The 20,845-nt window shown below is 36.7% G+C and overlaps 2 protein-coding genes across 3 annotated transcripts in view; both read left to right on the forward strand.

Moving 5' to 3' along the window:
• Positions 1–18,468, forward strand: part of LOC107594491 (anoctamin-1-like) — a 47,376-nt gene extending 28,908 nt beyond the window's left edge. Inside the window, exons 10-24 of the mRNA XM_016284559.1 lie at positions 1,311–1,375; positions 2,443–2,577; positions 4,029–4,255; positions 5,250–5,500; positions 7,977–8,051; positions 8,452–8,653; positions 8,748–8,859; positions 11,560–11,617; positions 11,946–12,046; positions 12,640–12,776; positions 13,656–13,808; positions 15,241–15,293; positions 15,703–15,887; positions 16,002–16,107; positions 16,831–18,468. Coding sequence (XP_016140045.1) covers positions 1,311–1,375; positions 2,443–2,577; positions 4,029–4,255; positions 5,250–5,500; positions 7,977–8,051; positions 8,452–8,653; positions 8,748–8,859; positions 11,560–11,617; positions 11,946–12,046; positions 12,640–12,776; positions 13,656–13,808; positions 15,241–15,293; positions 15,703–15,887; positions 16,002–16,107; positions 16,831–17,028 — 2,058 coding nt within the window. The 3' untranslated portion in view covers positions 17,029–18,468. The remainder of the gene's footprint in view (positions 1–1,310; positions 1,376–2,442; positions 2,578–4,028; positions 4,256–5,249; positions 5,501–7,976; positions 8,052–8,451; positions 8,654–8,747; positions 8,860–11,559; positions 11,618–11,945; positions 12,047–12,639; positions 12,777–13,655; positions 13,809–15,240; positions 15,294–15,702; positions 15,888–16,001; positions 16,108–16,830) is intronic.
• A 1,282-nt stretch (positions 18,469–19,750) lies between these two features.
• fadd (Fas (tnfrsf6)-associated via death domain) overlaps positions 19,751–20,845 on the forward strand; it is a 9,851-nt gene continuing 8,756 nt past the window's right edge. For both annotated transcript variants that reach the window (XM_016284534.1, XM_016284535.1), the window contains exon 1: positions 19,751–20,272. In XM_016284534.1, the coding sequence (XP_016140020.1) occupies positions 19,972–20,272 (301 nt within the window). In that variant the 5' untranslated portion in view covers positions 19,751–19,971. The remainder of the gene's footprint in view (positions 20,273–20,845) is intronic.

Consider the following 20,845-nt stretch of genomic DNA (forward strand, 5'->3'; position numbering starts at 1 on the left):
AATATTATTGTCCCTGGTCAGGAAATTGATGCACTTGAAGAATTTGTGAAACACAGCTTTCATTTCTACATGATTGAAGTCTCCTGCAGCTACAATCACAACTCCCTCTGGATGTGCATTTAGCTGACTATTAATAGTGCTGTGCAACTTCTCCAGTGCTGACCTGACATTAGCCAGTGGTGGTATGTAAACAGCTGTAATCAGAAAGGCATAAAAATCTCTTGGCATGTAGAACGGTCTGCATTTCACTGCCAGATATTCCAAATCCGGGGAGCAGTGTGTTCCAATAACATTCGTTGCATACACTAATTGTTACGAACATAGTTACACATTCCACCGCCTTTACTCTTACCAGAGGCTGCAGTCCTGTCAGCTCGGTACACGAAGCGGCCCTCCGGTTCGATAGCCTCATGGGGGACGTTGTTATTAAGCCAAGTCTCCGTGACGATCATCACACAGCTATCCATACCACGCGACATAATCCTCAACCATAACTCATCCATCTTTTTGACGATTGACCAGGAATTTGTAAGAAAGAGTCTTGGAAGGGCTGTTCTATGTGGGTTAGCATGTAGCTTGGCATGTAGACCGCCTTTCTTGCCCCACTTTTGCCTCCGCTCCCTTCTCCGCCTCTTGCGCCACTTATGCAGGACATTCAGCCATTATTTATAGAACCATTAGGCAAATCCTCTGTATAATCAATCCGCAAATATACTGATGGTTGCAGGTATGGAGGTGCACCATTTATTTAATTGAGCTGAGTGATCACTGCTTGTTTACTTGGTAATTAATCCATCTATTTCTACTAGTTTGACCCATTCAAGGCGATTTGTGGATATGTTGAAAACGTAGCTTCTCAGACTTTATCTACTGGTTTCACTGTTGAATGTTGTTATTAGAGGTTTGTGTATTATTTGATGTCAAATTTCATAATGTTTTGGCCTTCCCTTCCTTGCTTTCTCGGACAAAACACTGCAGCTACAGTCGCTTCTTTTCTTTGACTTAAGTGTGCACTATGTTCTGGAGACTGGAGATCTCCGTGCAGCTATGGTGTAAATCCACCCTCACTTACTCATATTACTGTTGTACATTACATCCCCAGGCGCACCGAACCGAAGTCATTACATTCGAAATTACTTACATGATCGTTGAGAGGCTTCATTTGTCCTTTTCATCAGTGTATCAGTGAATAATCAGTCATTGCATTAAATTCCATTAAACCCCACTCACTGTGCATTTCAGCCATACTGTATGAATGGATGTTGAATCGCTGTTCCAGGATGTATGTCATTTTAATTCTGTCTTTGCAGATCTTGTATGAAGAGTGGGCGAGTTACAGCATATTCTACAAGTACCAGCCCATTGGACTGATCAGGTATTATACTGACAATAAATGCACTGCCAGAGATTGAGACAAATGTTTGCCCTGGAATTATGTGCTAGCAAGAGGGGAGATTTTAGAAATATCCTACTGATACACATTATTCATGAGTCAGATTGTCAATGTAATATTTATCATTAGTTCGAGTTCATTAGTTAGGATGAGCGATGTCTGAAATCTGACAAATAATTAAATGTCTGATGTCTATTTTAAGTAATGAAAACTGAAATAAAATATACAAGAATTAAACATTAAAAATAAAACAATTTCTCATTTTAGTTACTTTAAAGTGCTAAAATGACAAAAACAAAAAAAGTATTAAAACATTAAACTACAATTAAAGAGCAAACATATAAAAATAGAACTAATAAAAGAAACAAACAAATAAAGATTGAATTCAAAATATTAGCAAAAACTATAATTGTATATCAATAATACTAAAATAACACTGGTTTACTGGATTATTGTACTGCCGTTATCATGATGACCTTTAAGATGTCAATGAACCTGGCACTCATTTTTTTTGTCTGGATCTATTAAGTTAAAATTAAGTCTAAAAATACATTACAAATGCAAATCATACATATAGGACTCTTCTATGATGAGCAAAAGTAATATAAAAAATGTCAAAGTAATACAAAAGTCTGGCAAAATTATTAGTTTTTTTATTTATTTATTTTTAGGGGAAAATTGTGTTTAGACAAAACTGCTACACTGATGACTAATAATATTTAAAGTCATGTAATGCAACCGATAAGCACAAAAAAAACAAATATATTGGAAAAACGAGAACAATGTAATGAAGAGGATCCTGCGGGGGGACAATCAAAATATCTTCTTTTTACTTATTTTATACTCATTTCATTACTTAACATGACATTTTTAGAATTTTTTGTTTACATAATCTTTCATTTCACATTGAAGAGACTGACAGTTCATTAACATTCGGGCTACAGAAGAGGATGCATTCTTCCTTATGTTTGCTAGATAGTAATTGTAAATTATTTTGCTTGACTTCATTGCCTTTATTGCTCTGCTTGAAACTTCTTTATCACTCTTAGGAAGTATTTTGGTGAGAAAGTGGGCCTGTATTTTGCCTGGTTGGGTGTGTATACTCAGATGCTAATCCCAGCAGCAATTGTGGGAGTTATCGTGTTCCTGTACGGCTGTGCCACTGTGGAAGACAACATCCCCAGGTCACCTTATAAAATTGATGTCATTGGTTTATTTGCATTGTTTTTGTACAGAGTGCTAACTTGCATGTGACCCCTCCATAAACTGTTGACAGTTATGTACATAAATGATCAGCCTATTACTGTATTTAATTATGTAGAATTAGTTTGTCAAATAATTTTGATTGACACATTCTTATCTGTGCCACTGAGTTCAAACACATTCCACTGTCTCACACCCCTAAGAAACAAGTTTCAGCAGCGTTTCCTGATAGCAATACATTCTCTTCCGCAATTGCTTTGAACTTTGTGGAAAGATTTTTAGCGAAGAATATGCCTAGCCATTTATGAATGTAATCACCGCTGAACTTTGCAAGAAAAACGGATGGATGTTGAAGTGCGTGGTAATTAGAGAGTTTAGAGTGGGTTTGAAATGGTGTGACTGTAATGAACTGTAATGTAGTGTTTAATGAGAGTGACTCAGTGTTCGCTGGCACATCTCACAACGACATTCATTAATTCCACAGATGCCACTGCTGAAAACAAGCTGTTCCAAAACCTAGTGCGTTGCCTATCTAGGGAAAAAAATGAAGCATTATAGGAACACCACTGATATGAAGTATGTTTCAAAGAGTAGTCAGCATAATTATGCTGCCTTTACACCGCAAGTTACACTGAAAGCTTTAATTTTTGCAGAATACCAGCGAATTGCTGTAAACTTCTGTCCACAGAAATGGAAATTGAAACAAACAAACAAACAAAAAACGCACATTAAACTCACTGCACATACAGAGACGGAGTTTGTGCAAAGCAGCATTTACTGTTAACCGAGGTGTTTTGATGCTATAAAACAAAAACTGTAATCTGTTACACAATGCCGCTTTTCACTCTGAAACAGGCAGTGCAACAGACTATTTGCTCGTTTAATTAAATTGCAGCCTTTAATTTGATAATAACAGCCATTAATTTATTTTAATCTTACATTTGATTTAATTATTAACTCCCTGCAATTCCCTCTTTAATTATAATTAAATAACGCTGTGAAATTTAATCAAATACAATGTTAAGCTGCCACAATTTTAAATTATTGATTTTAGTTTTTAGTGTTTTATTTGTAACATTTGACATTTTCTTATTACATACAGTAATACTTAGCATAGCAACATGCTAAAGCATGAGTGCACAGTTTATTTATGCATTTCATGTCAAGATCACTATTTGTGCGTATAGTTGCTGCCTTTATAGAGCATTTCATATTAGCCACATCTATTTAGACATCAAAGCAACTATGTTTTGGAGCAAGAGCTGAAAATAGAATAAATGCATTTTCTTTCAGATTAATAAAAGCTAAAAAAAAATGAGGAAAAAAAATACTTTGCGGCCTTAATAGCTTTACTGAGAAACATTATGGTATCTAGGGAAATATAGAGATGTGATGTATTTCTGAAATCAGGATTTGTTCTTTGTATACTCAGTATGGAAGTCTGCGACGAGAGAAACAATATCACCATGTGCCCAATGTGTGACCGAGCCTGCAGCTACTGGAAACTGGTCACGGCTTGCGGCACGGCTAGGGCCAGCCACCTGTTCGACAATGCGGCCACCGTCTTCTTCGCCATCTTTATGGCACTATGGGGTCAGCAGCTCTGTTCTCCTTTCATGTTCACCCGCACGCTTGTTGCTGCTGTACACCAACTGTTGTGTCTGTACATATTGAGGGCAGACTTGCTCTGACAAATGTTGAAGAGATTTGTGCCCTGGTTTTACACTTCTGTTTTAATTCCCCACATACTCATCCCCGCTCAAATGCTGAGCTTTTTAAAAAGCGGATTATTTTAGCTAAAGCCCTAAATTTGCCTTTCCTGTTTTGGTCCTCTACAGTTACAGGCTTTGAAATGAAAAATTACACTCTATGACAAAGCTACTTGCTAATCTGAGTCCTGTTTTAAAAGAACCCAAAGCCAAACCTTTTTAAGAAAGTGAACCAGAAAGTGAATTGTGTGGAAAGAGAACCCGGTTATTCTTGCATTCATACTGCTGTGCTTGAAAATAGACTCAGCTTTCTTTTTAGCTTACTTTGGTTGCGATTGGTGTCTCATACCATTTTCCGTTTACATTGACCTAAAGTGAACTGTTCTTAGACCACTTCCTCAGATGGTTTCTGTTTAGTTCTCTTTAAAGGGGACTGATGTCATTGGGAGCAAAATCAACTCGAACCAAGTGTGAAACTGATGCTATAGAAAAACCTGGTTGCCTCTTTAAAAGATCCAAAGCCAAACCTTTTTAACTGAACCAGAAAGTTTATAGAGTGGAAGGAGAACCAAGTTCTTTTTGCATTCATACAGCCGCTGGCCCTGAAAGTGGTCTCAGATCTCCTTTTTGTTCACTTTAGTTTTGATTGGCATCTCAATCCACTTTCCATTCACACTAACCTAAAGTGAACTGTGTTAGTTCTCTTTAAAGAGGTCTGAGGTGGTTGGGAGTATTCACACATACGATAAAATTGTGAACTGAACTCAAACAATTAAAATAAACCGAATGTGAAAACCCATAATAAAACATGTGAAAATACAGGTTCCCAAAAAATAGGATGCTATAGGAGAACCTAGTAATTTCCAAAGTCACTAGCTATTGAAATGAATGAAAGAATATTGAAAAATAATAATTTTTGCATTCATACTGTTGAATTTTGGTTTTAAGGATTATACTTTCACTGATTGTCACTGTGTTGCTATTACCAGAATTTCTGTTCTGTTCACTGATCATGCACATGGCTGCTTTTGGCTCCATAACCAGTTATCTTTTTCCACTGTTTTTCACTTTTAAACTGGTTTTAAGTCCTGCATATGTTGGGAATTGCTTTCTCTGTTTTTCCCAGAGTCATCCGAGAGCAGAGTATGAGTTCCATGTCATGAAGAAGTCCTTAAAGAAAGAGCAATCCCCAAAGGTAGGTCTTTATGAATCCAAGCTTCAGATTTAAAAAAAAAATCAAGCTCACCATGCGCTGACCATCTGCTACATATTGCAAACAGAATTGCCAATTGGATTTACACAATTTCTGGAAGTCAGCGAGCACAGTTATGTATTAAAAACACATTTAAGATGTGAAGACATTTTTACCCTACATTATCTCAGGATTTTAAGTCAGATATTTCAGTGTGGTTTGATTTTGTAGTTAAATTACCTGTATATTATATTGTATTATATTTTAATATATTTTAAAATGTAATGAATTTTCATCAGCCATTACTCCAGTCTTCACTGTGTCACATTCATAAATCAATGTAATATGCTGATTTGGTGCTGACTTTGATTAGTAACATTTTTTTTTGATGATTCTTGTGTTGAAAACCTTTGTTCGTATTATCAGTGTTTAAATTTTTTTTTTTTTTTGCTGCTTAATATTTTTGTGGAAACCGTAATGCATTTTTTTTTAGGATTCTTTGATGAATAGAAAGTAAAACAGCATTTATTTGAAAGAGATTTTTTTTTGTAACATTATAAATGTCTTTACTGTCACTTTTGTCTTAAAACAGATTTTTATCTTACCCTAAACTATTTAAATAATAGTCTATCATGGTTTCTACAAAAATATCAAGCAGCAGTTTTCAACATTGATAATATTAAGAAATGTTTCTTATACCGAATCACCATATTAGAATGATTTCTGAAGGATTATGTGACACTAAAGACTGGAGTTTGTGGTGCTGAGAGCTTTTGGTTTTAAGGATTATACTTTCACTGATTGTCACTGTGTTGCTATTACCAGAATTTCTGTTCTGTTCACTGATCATGCACATGGCTGCTTTTGGCTCCATAACCAGTTATCTTTTTCCACTGTTTTTCACTTTTAAACTGGTTTTAAGTCCTGTATATGTTGGGAATTGCTTTCTCTGTTTTTCCCCAGAGTCATCCGAGAGCAGAGTATGAGTTCCATGTCATGAAGAAGTCCTTAAAGAAAGAGCAATCCCCAAAGGTAGGTCTTTATGAATCCAAGCTTCAGATTTAAAAAAAAAATCAAGCTCACCATGTGCTGACCATCTGCTACATATTGCAAACAGAATTGCCAATTGGATTTACACAATTTCTGGAAGTCAGCGAGCACAGTTATGTATTAAAAACACATTTAAGATGTGAAGACATTTTTACCCTACATTATCTCAGGATTTTAAGTCAGATATTTCAGTGTGGTTTGATTTTGTAGTTAAATTACCTGTATATTATATTGTATTATATTTTAATATATTTTAAAATGTAATGAATTTTCATCAGCCATTACTCCAGTCTTCACTGTGTCACATTCATAAATCAATGTAATATGCTGATTTGGTGCTGACTTTGATTAGTAACATTTTTTTTTGATGATTCTTGTGTTGAAAACCTTTGTTCGTATTATCAGTGTTTAAATTTTTTTTTTTTTTTGCTGCTTAATATTTTTGTGGAAACCGTAATGCATTTTTTTTTAGGATTCTTTGATGAATAGAAAGTAAAACAGCATTTATTTGAAAGAGATTTTTTTTTGTAACATTATAAATGTCTTTACTGTCACTTTTGTCTTAAAACAGATTTTTATCTTACCCTAAACTATTTAAATAATAGTCTATCATGGTTTCTACAAAAATATCAAGCAGCAGTTTTCAACATTGATAATATTAAGAAATGTTTCTTATACCGAATCACCATATTAGAATGATTTCTGAAGGATTATGTGACACTAAAGACTGGAGTAATGCCTGCTGAAAATCAGTTGTGCCATCACAGGAATAAATTATATTTTGAAATTGAAAAATGTTCAATTGTAATAACGTTTCAGAATATTACTGTGTGTACTGTATTTTCCATCAAATAAATGCAGCCTTGGTGAGCATATGAGAAACAAACAAAAAAAATTAATTATTCTTAATTATTTTGACTGCCAGTACTGCCACATGAAATAGCGAACTGTTGTTTGTCATTTAACATGTTGATTAGTGGGCCCCTTCATGTCCAAGTGGGTTGTTCTTGGATAGAATAATCTACAATGTGGACCAGACCATATGCTGATAAATAGTTTTGGCTTTATTTGTAGTGTCTGGCACAACACAGGCAATGCTGATTCTAGCAATATTTTTGTCTATTGACTTATGCATGCCATCCTTGCTGTCATAAGGATGTCTGGATTATTGGGTATTACGTATTTCGCTCAGTAGATGTTGACCCAGTTGCAGTATACTGAATGTTATGTGACAGCACAGCTGTGAGGCATGTCTAGAGGCTTGTTTTTGCTCTGTTCGGCTTGACCCTCTATGTCCCTTCTGAGGCCAAAGCATGCTGGAATCTACACATCTGATTTTCGACCAAGTTCCTATTGCAAGATGCATGTGTTAGGGTGGTCTGGATTATATGTTCTGATCTCACATTTGACAATTCATATCTTTTTCTAGGCAGGAAATGTGAAGCTGACATGTAAAGACAGAATGCCAGCTTACATGACTATTATCGTCATGATGTTTTTTTTGGTAAGACTTATTCCATTTTTTTTTTCATTATAATGCTGTAATGTACATAGGTCTTTAATATAACAAATAAAAGGAATTGAACTCTCAGAACGTTTATTTAGTAGTTAAATATAATTTATTTTTAACAACCAGTCAATTTATTTTATATATGGATGGCCATCATGTCGAAATCACAAGAGCAGACAAATACTGCTCACTTGATCTCATTAAGCCCTCTATTATCAGACATTTTCAGTTGCATAATAAAGTAGTCATGGTGACTTACATCTGGCTTTCTATAATGGCATTGGTAATCAATAATGTTGTCTTTTGCGTGATGCTGTATCCAATTTGTGTCAGTAAATTATTTGATAATAATTAGTCACTTTTCTTATTGTGTGTGTTTGTGTGCTCAATGCAGATCTGTGTGACCTTGGCCATCGTGTTTGGTGTGGTGCTATACAGGGTCTCCATTATGACTGCCCTGCACATGAGTTCCACTCCCACGTTCCGCACTAATATACGGGCCACCGTTAAAACCACTGCTGCTATCATCAACCTCATTATCATCATCATAATGGATGAGGTCTATGGAGCAATTGCACGTTGGCTCACTATTATGGGTACTTCTGGTTATTGTTCTCAAGACATTTAGTTTGTCAGCTGTGTTGCAAAACATTATATTTACAGAACTTGCTGTTGTTTTCAACCCATCAGAGGTGCCAAAAACGGACAAGAGTTTTGAGGAGAGGCTGATCTTCAAGACGTTCATATTGAAGTTTGCAAATGCATTTACCCCTATTGTGTACCTGGCATTCTTCAGAGGCAGGTGAGAGTATTATTACCAAGCGTGAGAGTATTATTACCAAGCATTCACTCAGAAACTGAACGCAAATACTCATACAAATACTGAACTAAAAAGTTATTAACAAGTCTGCAAGTCTGTTTCCAAACCTAGTGAGCTGCCCTGCTGTCTAGTATTTACTTTTCTATATCCTAACCGAAAAAGAAATGACTGATTTGGCTGTATAGACATCAACTCCCTACATATAGTGCTTCTCATGTAAAATACATGAGAGATTTTGATTTTAATGTGTTGCTAAACTAATAGATATTGGGTAAAATAATAGAGACCAGGAGAAGGTGTGGTGTGTTAGGTGCAGCATGGGTGGTCTTAATGTCACCATGCTTTATTCTCAAATCCATGTATCTAGATGATAGGTCCCAGTGATTGTTGTGTATACTGAAAAGAGTAAGGGGCAAAGTACTGAGCCCTGGGGAACCCCCATGGATAGTTGATGTGATTTAGATGCTGCTCACTTCAGAGATACCTTATAAATAGTAGGATCTGGTGATTTCCACTTGCAGACAGATCCAGCAGAATGAGAACAACTAATCTAGAGGCAGCTTTTGAGTGTCTGCTTTTGAACTGACTTATGCTACTAATTTCACCAGGAACCTTCAATTGGTGCCATTTTCTCTCTCAAGTTTGGCTTCACGAAGAACATCAGATGTTCGGGGGTTAGTGGGCGTTCTGAGCAAAGGACAGAGGACAGATGCTGTCTAGACAAGATGTTCAAGTGGATTTAAATGTTATTTACATAAGAGAGGCGGAGCTTTTAGCTGGGTGAACAGAGGTGGGCGAGCATAGAAACAAGTATGAGGGAGTGGAGGTTATGTTGGAAGAAAACCAGCGAAGAGTGTGCAGCAGGCAAGGTGGAAATCACAAATGTCTGTGGACATTGTCTGTGGAACAGTTACTTGTGTAAATGAGGCCCAGTTGGTTTCCTGATTTGTAAGTTGGTAAATTGTTGAGGTTAAACAAGCCTAGTATAGCTTAGAAGTCCACAGCTTGAGGCTTATTCAGGTGAATGTTTAAATAATTAAGTACCACAATTGGGCTGCCATATTCATGGAAGGAGGTTATCCATAGCAAATCCAGCTCTTCTAAAAAGTTTTCTAGCTGACTTGGAGGATGATATATAACAAACAATGGAATTTTGTAATAGGAATTGCATGGAATTCAAAGAGATTATTAAGAGCTGTCTCTGATTTGTTTACTCCTGACTTGCAGTTCTAGAGTTAATCAGAAAGTGCCAAAGAGCTTATAGATTTGTCGTACTGCAGTATATTTTGCATCTAAAGAGGGTTTGTATGTGTGGTGAACAACAAGCAACACATAAAAATGTAGAAATAAGTGCCTTTCTGGAGTCTTTGTTCACTGGACTGCACAGGTACATATCATTACATAAGTTAAGTCTTTAAACAAGGATGACTTACCAGTAATTAAGTAAAATCAGCTAATGCCTTTTGGTTTAACAGTACAAAGCATATAACTTTGAAGGCTGGCAAAAAACTGCTGCTGCCCTACAGTACCAGTTCAATTAATACAGATCAACACAACTACTGTAATTTAGCAATGCGCAATACTCTAAACGATAGAAATAATATATTAAGCATACACTTACTACTGCAGACTTCCACCGGCAAATCCCATTGATGCTCTTTTATGGTGCATTCACAATGAGTCACTGCATTCTTGGTTTCAAGTTGGCATTCCTACTCTTCAGCGGTATCCAACTGTATGAGGCGTTGATTCCATCTGCACTCCCATTGGTAGTTGAAGCTTCTTATTACTGCTGATACTCCATTCAACTTTGTCGCTTCACTAACAAATTGTCACCTGAAATTGTTATCGCTCACTGAAAATGAATGATGTCCCGTGGCTTTGACACTGCATATGGCTGCCAGTGTGAACATGCCTTTAGAATTTGGCCAAAATTAGGTATCGTAATAGTATAAATTCCTTGCTGGAATGCATATGGAAGCTTGTTTGCAACGCCAAATTTTTTCCTCCAGATTTGCGACTTATAAATGAGCAATTGTGGGTTTACATCTCGCAGTTCTGACTTTTTTTCTCTGAATTCTGTTTACATCTTGTAATTCTTTTTTTTTTTTTCACCAAGTAATAAAAAATTAAAAAAGTAAATGTGAACTGACTTGTTTTTTTTTGTATTTGCATTTGCATTTGCAAGCTTATATCTAGCAATGCTGAGAAAAAAAGTCAGAATTATGAGATATAAACTCAGAATTGCAAGAAAAGTCAGAATTATTAGATAAAAAGTTGCAATTAGCTTGTTTTTTTGTTTTTGTTTTTGTAACCCATGGTGGAAGCAAGCTTCCATAAACACCAGCTGAGACCAGCATACATTTCTGTGCCCCTCCATGCTGGTTCATGCATAATAGTACTGGCTTGGATCCTGATTGTTCACTGGCCAAAAATGCTGGTCTACCTGATTGACCAAGGAATTCTTGCTGAGTAGACTGTGAAGAAGCTGGGTGGAAACACAAGCATTAAAAAGCACAACATACATATTGCTCACTAGGTTATGGAACACAGCTACCCACAATCCCCCTACCTCCCCTTTAGGGTACATTTACTGTAATGTCTGTTTTGTTAATCTCCACTTGCATTTGTGCAGTAGCTGATAAACTCAGCTCTTGACCTTCTTCTATCCAATGCCTCCAGAATCATTGGACGTCCTGGCAAATATATCTACGTTATGGGGTCTTACCGGATGGAAGAGGTACATATCTAGTATTCAGCTTCCTCCTTTTATGTGTGTGCCAGTGGCAGGTGGTGCTTTTCAAGAGGGGGGAGGCATAAACTGTAAAATGTATTTTAAAAAAATAAACAACGAATCTCACTGACCAACTGGTGTACATGTGTATGTATAAGCAAAATTCATTCTTAACCATACTCTATTCTTGGAGTCTTGTAACCACATCATCATATGAAAAATAACTTGACAGATTGTCCTAGTTACCTCAGTCCTGATGACTAACACTTTTGGAGGTGTGTAGCCAGTCAACTCCATAGTAACTGAGTGAAATTCTCTCTGTTTCACCCTGCAGTGCGCCCATGCCGGCTGTCTGATGGAATTGTGCATTCAGCTCTGCATCACCATGCTTGGCAAACAGCTCATCCAGAATAACCTGTTTGAGATAGGCGTTCCGTGAGTACATACAGCATAGCGAACACCTTCGTAGATGTAGGATAGATCTGATAGATTCCCACTGTGCATTATAGGTGTGGTGGACATTTCTAGACATGATTGCTTTAGGGAATAATTGTACTTTGACTAGAGCATTATAAATACCTTGCAGAATCCTTTTTTCATTAAATGACTTTGCTGACCTGGTCTTGCTTGCAAATACATTTTATCTTGCTCTTGGACAAATGCAAATATACTGGATTGTAAGCACATCTCAGGCAAATGGTAAAGCAAATATATGAGCAGGTCCAAACAGAATCTGCAAACTTTTTCTGAGTCTGATGTCACATGTCACAATTTCCCAATCCAAATGCTCTTTCAGATCCCAAAAGCAACTCACATTGTGCTGTACTACCAAAAAATCATGATCCTACCCTTTATTTCGGTAGTGAAACCTCAGTTGGTCAGATTTATTAAATTCTCAAATCTATTAAACGATTGATGTCCTGGATGCTACAGCATTCAAATGAAGTTTAAATACTTTATTATTAATATATGTAAAAAAATAAATAAAAATAAAAATATATATGATTATTAATATATCTTTGTCACAGAAAACTGAAGAAAATGCTCCGACAACGCAAGATAGACAAAAAGCATCAGGAAGAGCTGAACAAAACGCTTCATCGTCACGAGAAGGACCACTTCCTTGGGCCCTTTGTCGGACTCAACCCAGAGTACATGGAAATGAGTGAGTCAGTACACACTACGCGCCCACACACACGTACAGACATATCAACATTTGTTTGTATTCTCTCCTGGTCCTGCTGGCTCTGTTTTCTGCACCCATGTAGGAACACGGCATCATAAAAAATGTATTGTAATTGCAAATTCTGATTATGAATTGTTAAATTCATGCGGTCCACAACTACTAATTGAAATGTCTAAACACAACTAGACAGATTTATACATCTCATCTGTTCAAAGCACTATTATATGAGAGTAATTCAAACCCCTAGATGGCGTGCATAGTAAACAGGGTAAACGCACGTCCGTTCTGTGAAGGATCTGCAGTATTATACGTGGAGTTGGTGTGTTAACGGCCCCTCCTCTCATCTCGCCTCATCTGTGCTACAGCGTGGGATGGACTTCGGCTAAGAGAAAGGCATTATGGGTCCAAAGGGGGAGATTATGAGCTTTAGTTCTAGCTTGAATTCATTAATAACATCCCACCCCCTCATCTACCATCCTCCATCCATACTTCTATCTTCTATCCCTCTATCTCTCTCAGTCTCTCCTGTCCCATTCCTTCATCTCTGAGCATGGCACTACCATATCTCCTCCTGAAACCCTAAACTAGTAACATTCAGAGCATCAGCTTAAAATCATATATAGATATATATAAAAAAAGACAATCCAGGATGGACCAAAAAGGATTTAAATTTAAATTCTTGTGAATTACTCTGTGGGCGATTTGTGTTTTTGATTTTGAACTTAAGACCAAGTTTCCCAGCATATCAATGTCTGGTTTATTTCATTATGTTTGATAAGATGTTCTCAGTTATTCTGTGAGTTGTGCTTCAGTGGAACCTTCTATGGAAGTTTTTATTTGTTTCTTTTTCTTATCTAGTCATTCAGTTTGGGATGGTGACCGTGTTTGTGGCCTCCTTTCCGCTGGCTCCCCTTTTTGCTCTACTGAACAACATCATTGAGATCCGTCTTGATGCCAAAAAGTTTGTCACGGAGCTGAGAAGGCCGATTGCTGTAAGAGCAAAAGACATCGGTCAGTATCTTCACACTGATTTTCAATGCATTATTCGTGATCTTTATTCAAATGTAATAGAAATGTAATGTTTATACACGTAATTATAGCATTCCTGTATCTCAAACAATAGAGCATTGCGCTAACAATGCCAAGGTCATGGGTTCGATTTATCATGGGAACTGATAAATATAAATAAAATAAAAAAAATTTGGGCCAAATGCATAAATGTAAATGTACAGAATAATATACTACAAATTATATATACTCTGAAATTTAGGATATTTTTTTAATAGGACCTTTTTATAACCTGCGCTATAGTTAAGCAATAGCCCAGATTGTAATTCTTAAATTACATTTAAGAATTTGATATAAAAGTTGACATATGTTTAATAAGGTTAGAAAACAAGTTGCCCTTATAAAAGGTAAAAAATGTCTATGGAAATCAAAAATCTGAGCTCCAGGGGCTTTTTCGAGCAATGACGGGCCCAAGTACCAAACACCCTGGCGGGCATGAGAGTAAGATGACGCCCCCTACTCTGGTTCTCCGTAACCATGAAAGCTGAGCTCCAGGGGCTTTTTCGAGCGATGACGGACCGAAGTACCCGACACCCTGGCGGTGGGGTCTGACCCTACATATTCCCCCCTACTCTGGTTCTCCGTAACCGGAGTAAAATAATACCCCATAATGAAACTGACATTTTTATTCGTGATTTGATCTTCAGGAAATATCGGAAAGGACATTGAAATGGTTGTTTCTAGTCATATTTGAAGGAGGCAGAGCATGTTGTTGCAAGTTCTGTCCCAGCGTCTCAGGCTGTAAGCAGGAAATGACTCTGGATTAATTAATGGCCAGTCCATCACAAGGCTATCTCAGTTGCTATGAGGTTTTAACTTTTAATATATGATGTTCTACGAACTAAAATTCAACAATATACACTTTTTTATATACAATTTAAAATATATATATATAATAGCTGTTGGATAAAGCAATACTATAAGCTACCACTGGCAGTCATCAACTATATGATAAAGGTAGATTTTAACTAAAGGTTTGATCTTCATGTCAGGTCAGTGCATATTCATAATTCATACTGATATCAGGGCAAGCTGTCACATGTAACAATCTTCCCTGTAAGTTTTGTCAAAACTTTATCACCACCTAGTGGTATTATAATGTAATACGCGTTTTTTGTGACTCTCACAAAACCTGTCAAGTATGTGGTTATAGCAAAAGGATTTTTTTTTTCTATAAATATTTTTTTCTTATATTTTGATTTAAGGATATAATTATACTTAAGATTTTTTCATTAGATTAGATTTTGCTTAAAGAAAAATAAAGTGTATTTTATTCACTTTCATGACAAATAAGACAATCGTGGCATTAGTGACTTTAAGTATAACTACATTTAAAATACAAATATGTGTAATCTTACGTTTCTTTGTCTTCCAGGAATCTGGTACACTCTTCTCAGGGGACTCAGTAAAGTGGCTGTCATTGTTAATGTAGGTTTTTAATTCCATGTGTTTGTTCTGTAACAAATTAGTGCTGTACATGTGATGTACTGTATACTGCCGAGCATTGAAAGTAATTATTAGTGGCAAGCATCATTACCAATATTGTTCCTGCTCAGATTTACTATACATTTTTCAAACGTAAGCAATAATCCTTGGGGAATAACTCCCTCTGCAAAATTTGTGCTGTGAACATGAGTGATACCTTCAATCATCCACCTGTTGAGCAGAGGTGTGCTATTACTTTTCTGAGCAATCTGACTGATGATTTTCAGCTGGTGGATGATAAAACAGGTGAAAGAAATCTCCCACACAGGGCCAGTTAACAAACACCCAGAACACCCTAACAAACTCATTACCAAGGTTTGGTGAGAGCTAATCCTAATGTGTCACTCTTCAGGCATTTGTGATCGCATTCACCTCTGACTTAATCCCACGCCTGGTCTATCAGTACATGTACAGTCCAGACGGGACTCTTCATGGCTTTGTCAATCACACCCTTTCATACTTCAATGTTAGTCACTTCCAGCCTGGCACAGAGCCCATGGAGCCAATGCATCTGGGATACAAAGTGGAGGTTTGCAGGTACTTGGTTTGTTTTGCACTAAAGAGTCTTTCTTTTGTGTGTCTGGCTGATTTTTCTAATGTGGTGTATGACTGTGTATTATATTCATAATGTTTACATAATGCTATCCACAGATATAAGGATTACAGGGACCCTCCATGGTCTGCCACGCCATATGAGTTCTCAAGAGAATTCTGGGCCATTCTGGCGGCCCGATTAGCTTTCGTCATTGTCTTTCAGGTCGGTCAAAACCTAATTCATAAAATACCAACTTTTTTGATTGCTGATCAATGATGAATTTTTACAAAGAAATGTCAAGATCATAATTTCACCTCAATAATAATAATAATTTGTTGTTGTTGTTTAATTAGATAAAGAAAATTTATTATATTTCATTTAAATTATTAAAATGCTCCTAACTCATAATTCTCATTATTATAAAGTGGAAAATCTCACTTTCATTACTGTAATACACCAAAAACATCATCCTGTCCATATGCCCATTTTAATAATTTGTGACCATTATTAAAATGGGTATAAATTAATTTCAGCTACTACCATGATGAGTGTTATTTTAGTATACAGTATATGTGTGTGTGTGTATATATATATATATATATATATATATATATATATATATATATATATATATATAAAAATTGTATGTGCTTTTTATTAGTTGCTGTTACTTTTTCTATTTAATTTGAGTAATTTTAGTTCTTCAACATTTCAAATTTTCATTTAAGTTTCTAATATTTCAGCTTTATTTCAATTAACAAAAGTTTTAATAATTGTAGTTGTTTAAGTTAACAGCAGTAACACTGACCTTGATATATACTTACAAATGCACTTTACAATTTAATAGAACTTTTTTCTGATTACAGTAAACTAACTATGAGTTAGTTCCAATCTATGGGAGTCTTTCTAATACAAATGTTTCTTCTCTCTCGTCTCTCTGTTCAGAATGTGGTAATGCTGATGAGTGACTTTGTGGATTGGCTAATCCCAGACATTCCCAAGGATATTAGCATTCAGATACACAAGGAGAGGAACCTCATTGTCGAGCTGTTCATGAAACAGGAACGGGGCAAGAAGTACAGGAATACCATCGGTGACCCAAGCCCCCAGCCGCTGCGCTCACGTCCCAGCTCACAAGCTTAGTCCAGCACTCTCTCTGATCCCAGTGCTGCGAGGGAAGCAGTAATACGGTCCATTCTAGGGCCTGTTTATAACTCAGTCCAGCTCTGTGACCTGCTCAAACAGAATGGAGAGTCTGTAGAAGACTGGCCTGACCTGGCGGACCACTGCTGTAAGGATCAATGTTGTTACAAAGAATGTTACATGACTGCCACCTCACTGGTATACCAGAAAAAAGTTACAAGAAAAAGATTTTTTCTTTTGTTTGTTACTGAATTAAGCATCTTTTTCTATCAGCTATATGCAACTTCTGCTGGTAGGTGTGTTTGGAAAGAGGGCTGTAGGGTTTGTATTGTATTTATCTGTTGACTGATGAATATTGTATTAAGTTTTGTGAAGCATCGCTGCTTTAGCATTTAGAGACAACTAATGAGCATTTTATTTGAAAATGCAATGCTTTTATATGAATTTTAACATGAAAATGTAATGTTCATGTTTTCAATATTGATAGGATAGGATTGAACTCTGAACCAACTCGTTTAACGTGCTTTTTAAATGATTTAATATTAGACATTTCATTCCGAATATTTCTGGTCAAGTGAATTAGCAACTATCAATATCATGCTGTGTCCTCTTTAGGTACTAAGTACAGTTAGTTCTGTTCTATCATTGTAATGATTGTGTCGGTTTCACCTTTAGCTGTCTATATATAAAATATAGATTTAAAACACTACAAATTAAAGTCACTAATGCTCACTTGGTCTTTTTTTTAGTATTCTAGAATTTCTATTATATGCGGTGGAGTGATTCTGACAGGGTGTCGATTGATCTTGGGGAGTTTTGGCAGCATGCAAGTGCTTGGTTTTTAGGTAGTGCGTCTGAAAATGCTATCAAGTTGTGCTGAGAAAAGGGTACACTGTATATAAACCCATCACGTTCAAGATGCCTTAATATTCATGATAATGCACTGCATTTATTAATGGGTCATGTGGACAGAGTTTTGTGTCTGCCTGTCTGAATGTTCTCTTGTCTTGGTTTGTGAAGTTTCAACCTTTATAAAATGGCAATGATGATGGAAGAGATATATATTGGAATGCTGCATGTGTCTTCCATTTACAGAAACTATGTCTAGCATGATAAATAAAAGAGTGGTTTTAATTGAAATGAATATAACATATGAAGGCATACTCTGTTTGGACATATGACATGCTTTTTTCTGATAAAACTGAATTATTAAACAACGCTCTGTATTTCCTCACTTTAAAAAAAAAAGGGCCTTGGTTTTAGCTTTATTATAAATTGACAATGTAAACCCATTTATAGACTGTTACTTCATCCCACATACTGTGAGAAAGAAAGAAACCTTTAAATGTTTTATGTCATTGTAGCGTTTCAGTGTCTCAAACTGCTAATGGGAGGTTATGACTGTACTTTTGCTTTTGAATTATGTTTTGAAAATAAATATGTCCTATACATTTGGTAGGCTATGTATACATTTATTGACTCTTTTGCTGACCGGAAGGCCAATGTTTGGAGAAGAAACTCACTGAATTCATATTTGCTGCTGCTGCTCAGTAGCCTGTTGATTTTTTTTATTGATTTCCAACATATATAAAGGTACTGAACAAATATAAACTACAAAAAAGAAATAGAAAATATACAGTATTATATAAATAATGAAAAAAAATTGCTCGGTAGCCTGTTGTGTCCACAGAGTGCCCTCCTTTTGGGTGAAATAAAGGAGGAGGAGCAATAGAACTTCAGTTCCCTCCTTCAGTGTTGCGAAATTCGAATCATTTTGCGAATCGATTCTTTTGGTTCACAAAAATGAGTCGTCAGTTGAATCATGTACATCTCTGGGAAAAATGCGCGCGTGTGTTTGTTATTAAATATATATATATATATAATAATAAAAAAATCTACGTCTCGTGTGTTCGTTGGTCGTACAATCATACCACAGTTCCAATGTTCGGCTATTACGTTATTTTTCTCGGTTCAGTTCAAATGAACTTGTTCAACAACTCAAACCATTAACGTTAGTTATTGGTAACTCGGAAAATTACGCTTGAAAATCCGGTTTAGTTCCGAATTCTTACAATCATTTTGGCACTACTTAGAACTTTGAACCGCTCATTTTGACTCCAGAACGTGATCGTGAACCGGGAATATTAAAAGAGTCGACTCAAATGAACAATTCGCCCTCGAATCGGACACCGCTAGTAGCGAATATGTCCAAATGATTCATTATGAGTGATGGGAAGTTCGGATCATTTTACCGACTCGGACCTTTGAGTCTCGTTCAGCAAAATGAACGATTCTTTTTTCGAGTCATTTCGTTCATTTTAGCAAAATATTGTTAAAATGTTACGTGTTACTTCCCTAACACATCTACTACTTACGCAAACGTTGATCACACTACAAACAACACAAAACTGCTATAAGAAACAGAAAAGATTAATTCATTGTTTACCTGGGTCTTCAATCTATGATTAGCTCACCACCTCTTATCTGACAACTAAGTCTTCGGGTTTGGGTTTATGGGGCTGTCACGTGATGAACGAACGACTCGGAAAAACCCGAAGACTCGAAACAGGTGAACTACTTGACTAATTCCAGTACAGAACCTATAGGATGTTGCGCATGCGCGACTGAACGAATCACTCCCCGAGACGACTCGTTCTTCCCGAGTCACATTAAAGAGTCGTTCAAAATGAACGAGTCGTTCAAGAACGACCCAACACTAAAAAAGACTGGTTCAAAAGAACGACTCATCTGAAACAAGTTACCTTCAGACTGAAGTTGTTGGCGGGTGTCATTTTTTGTTTCTAGCTGACCCACCGAGGCAGAGTGGAGGATTTTCATGATGGTGAGATCCAGAGCTGAAAGCGAAAGCGGGAGATGAAGCGCCCGGGTGTCGCGCGGCAGCGCTGTAGCAGTTACTGGGGTTAGCCTTCAAACAGACTCATCATGGAGAAGAGCGGATTTAGAGCGATGCTACTAGCGATCTCGGATAAACTCACTGAAGACAATTTGACAAGTTTAAAGTTTTTGTGCACCGACATCGGGAAGAAAAGGCTCGAGAAAATCAATAAGGGGATTGATCTTTTCGAGTGCATGATCGAAAAAACTGCAATTGGGCCTGATAACACGGCACTTCTGCGAGAACTTCTAATCCAGATCGGTCAGAGAGTTCTTCTGGAAATAATAGATGATTATGAGAGAGGAGCGACTGGGGGCCCTGCTGGTGTACTGGACGCGAAAGAGCGAGGTTTGTACTTCTACTGAACGCTTGAGTTTCCTGTAACACGAGGCTGTTCACTGACAGCAAACAGTGGCTCGTGAGGCAGGTAACGTTAGGCAGAGATTAATAGCCTATTGTTTGCTTAACACTCTAAATGCCTCTTATTTTTAAGTGAAACGATGGCTTAAGGTCAGGTTGAGGTATAGTTTCTGTGAATTTAAAAATGTATTCTATTGTTTTGCACCGCTGTTTCACTGAGGTGATGTTCACTCGAGAGTTCTTGCTAAGTTACTTCCGTCTTATCACTAGTATGCGAAATACTGTTTCTGTCAAGGTTTTAACATTTATTCCTTTTCACGTACTAATGTCTATTATATTTTAGTAGTATTTTATTTTAGTACTATTGAGAAAAAAAGTGACAAATATGGTGACCCATACTAGGAATTAGTGCTCTGCATTTAACCCCTCCAAAGTGCACACACACACACACACACACACACACACACAGCAGTGAACACACACACACGAACACACACACAGCAGTGAACACACGAACACACACCCAGCAGTGAACACACACACACACACACACACACACAC

Source organism: Sinocyclocheilus grahami, unplaced genomic scaffold, assembly GCF_001515645.1.
Source record: "Sinocyclocheilus grahami isolate Dianchi unplaced genomic scaffold, SAMN03320097.WGS_v1.1 scaffold184.1, whole genome shotgun sequence".
Taxonomy (NCBI): Eukaryota; Metazoa; Chordata; class Actinopteri; order Cypriniformes; family Cyprinidae; genus Sinocyclocheilus; species Sinocyclocheilus grahami.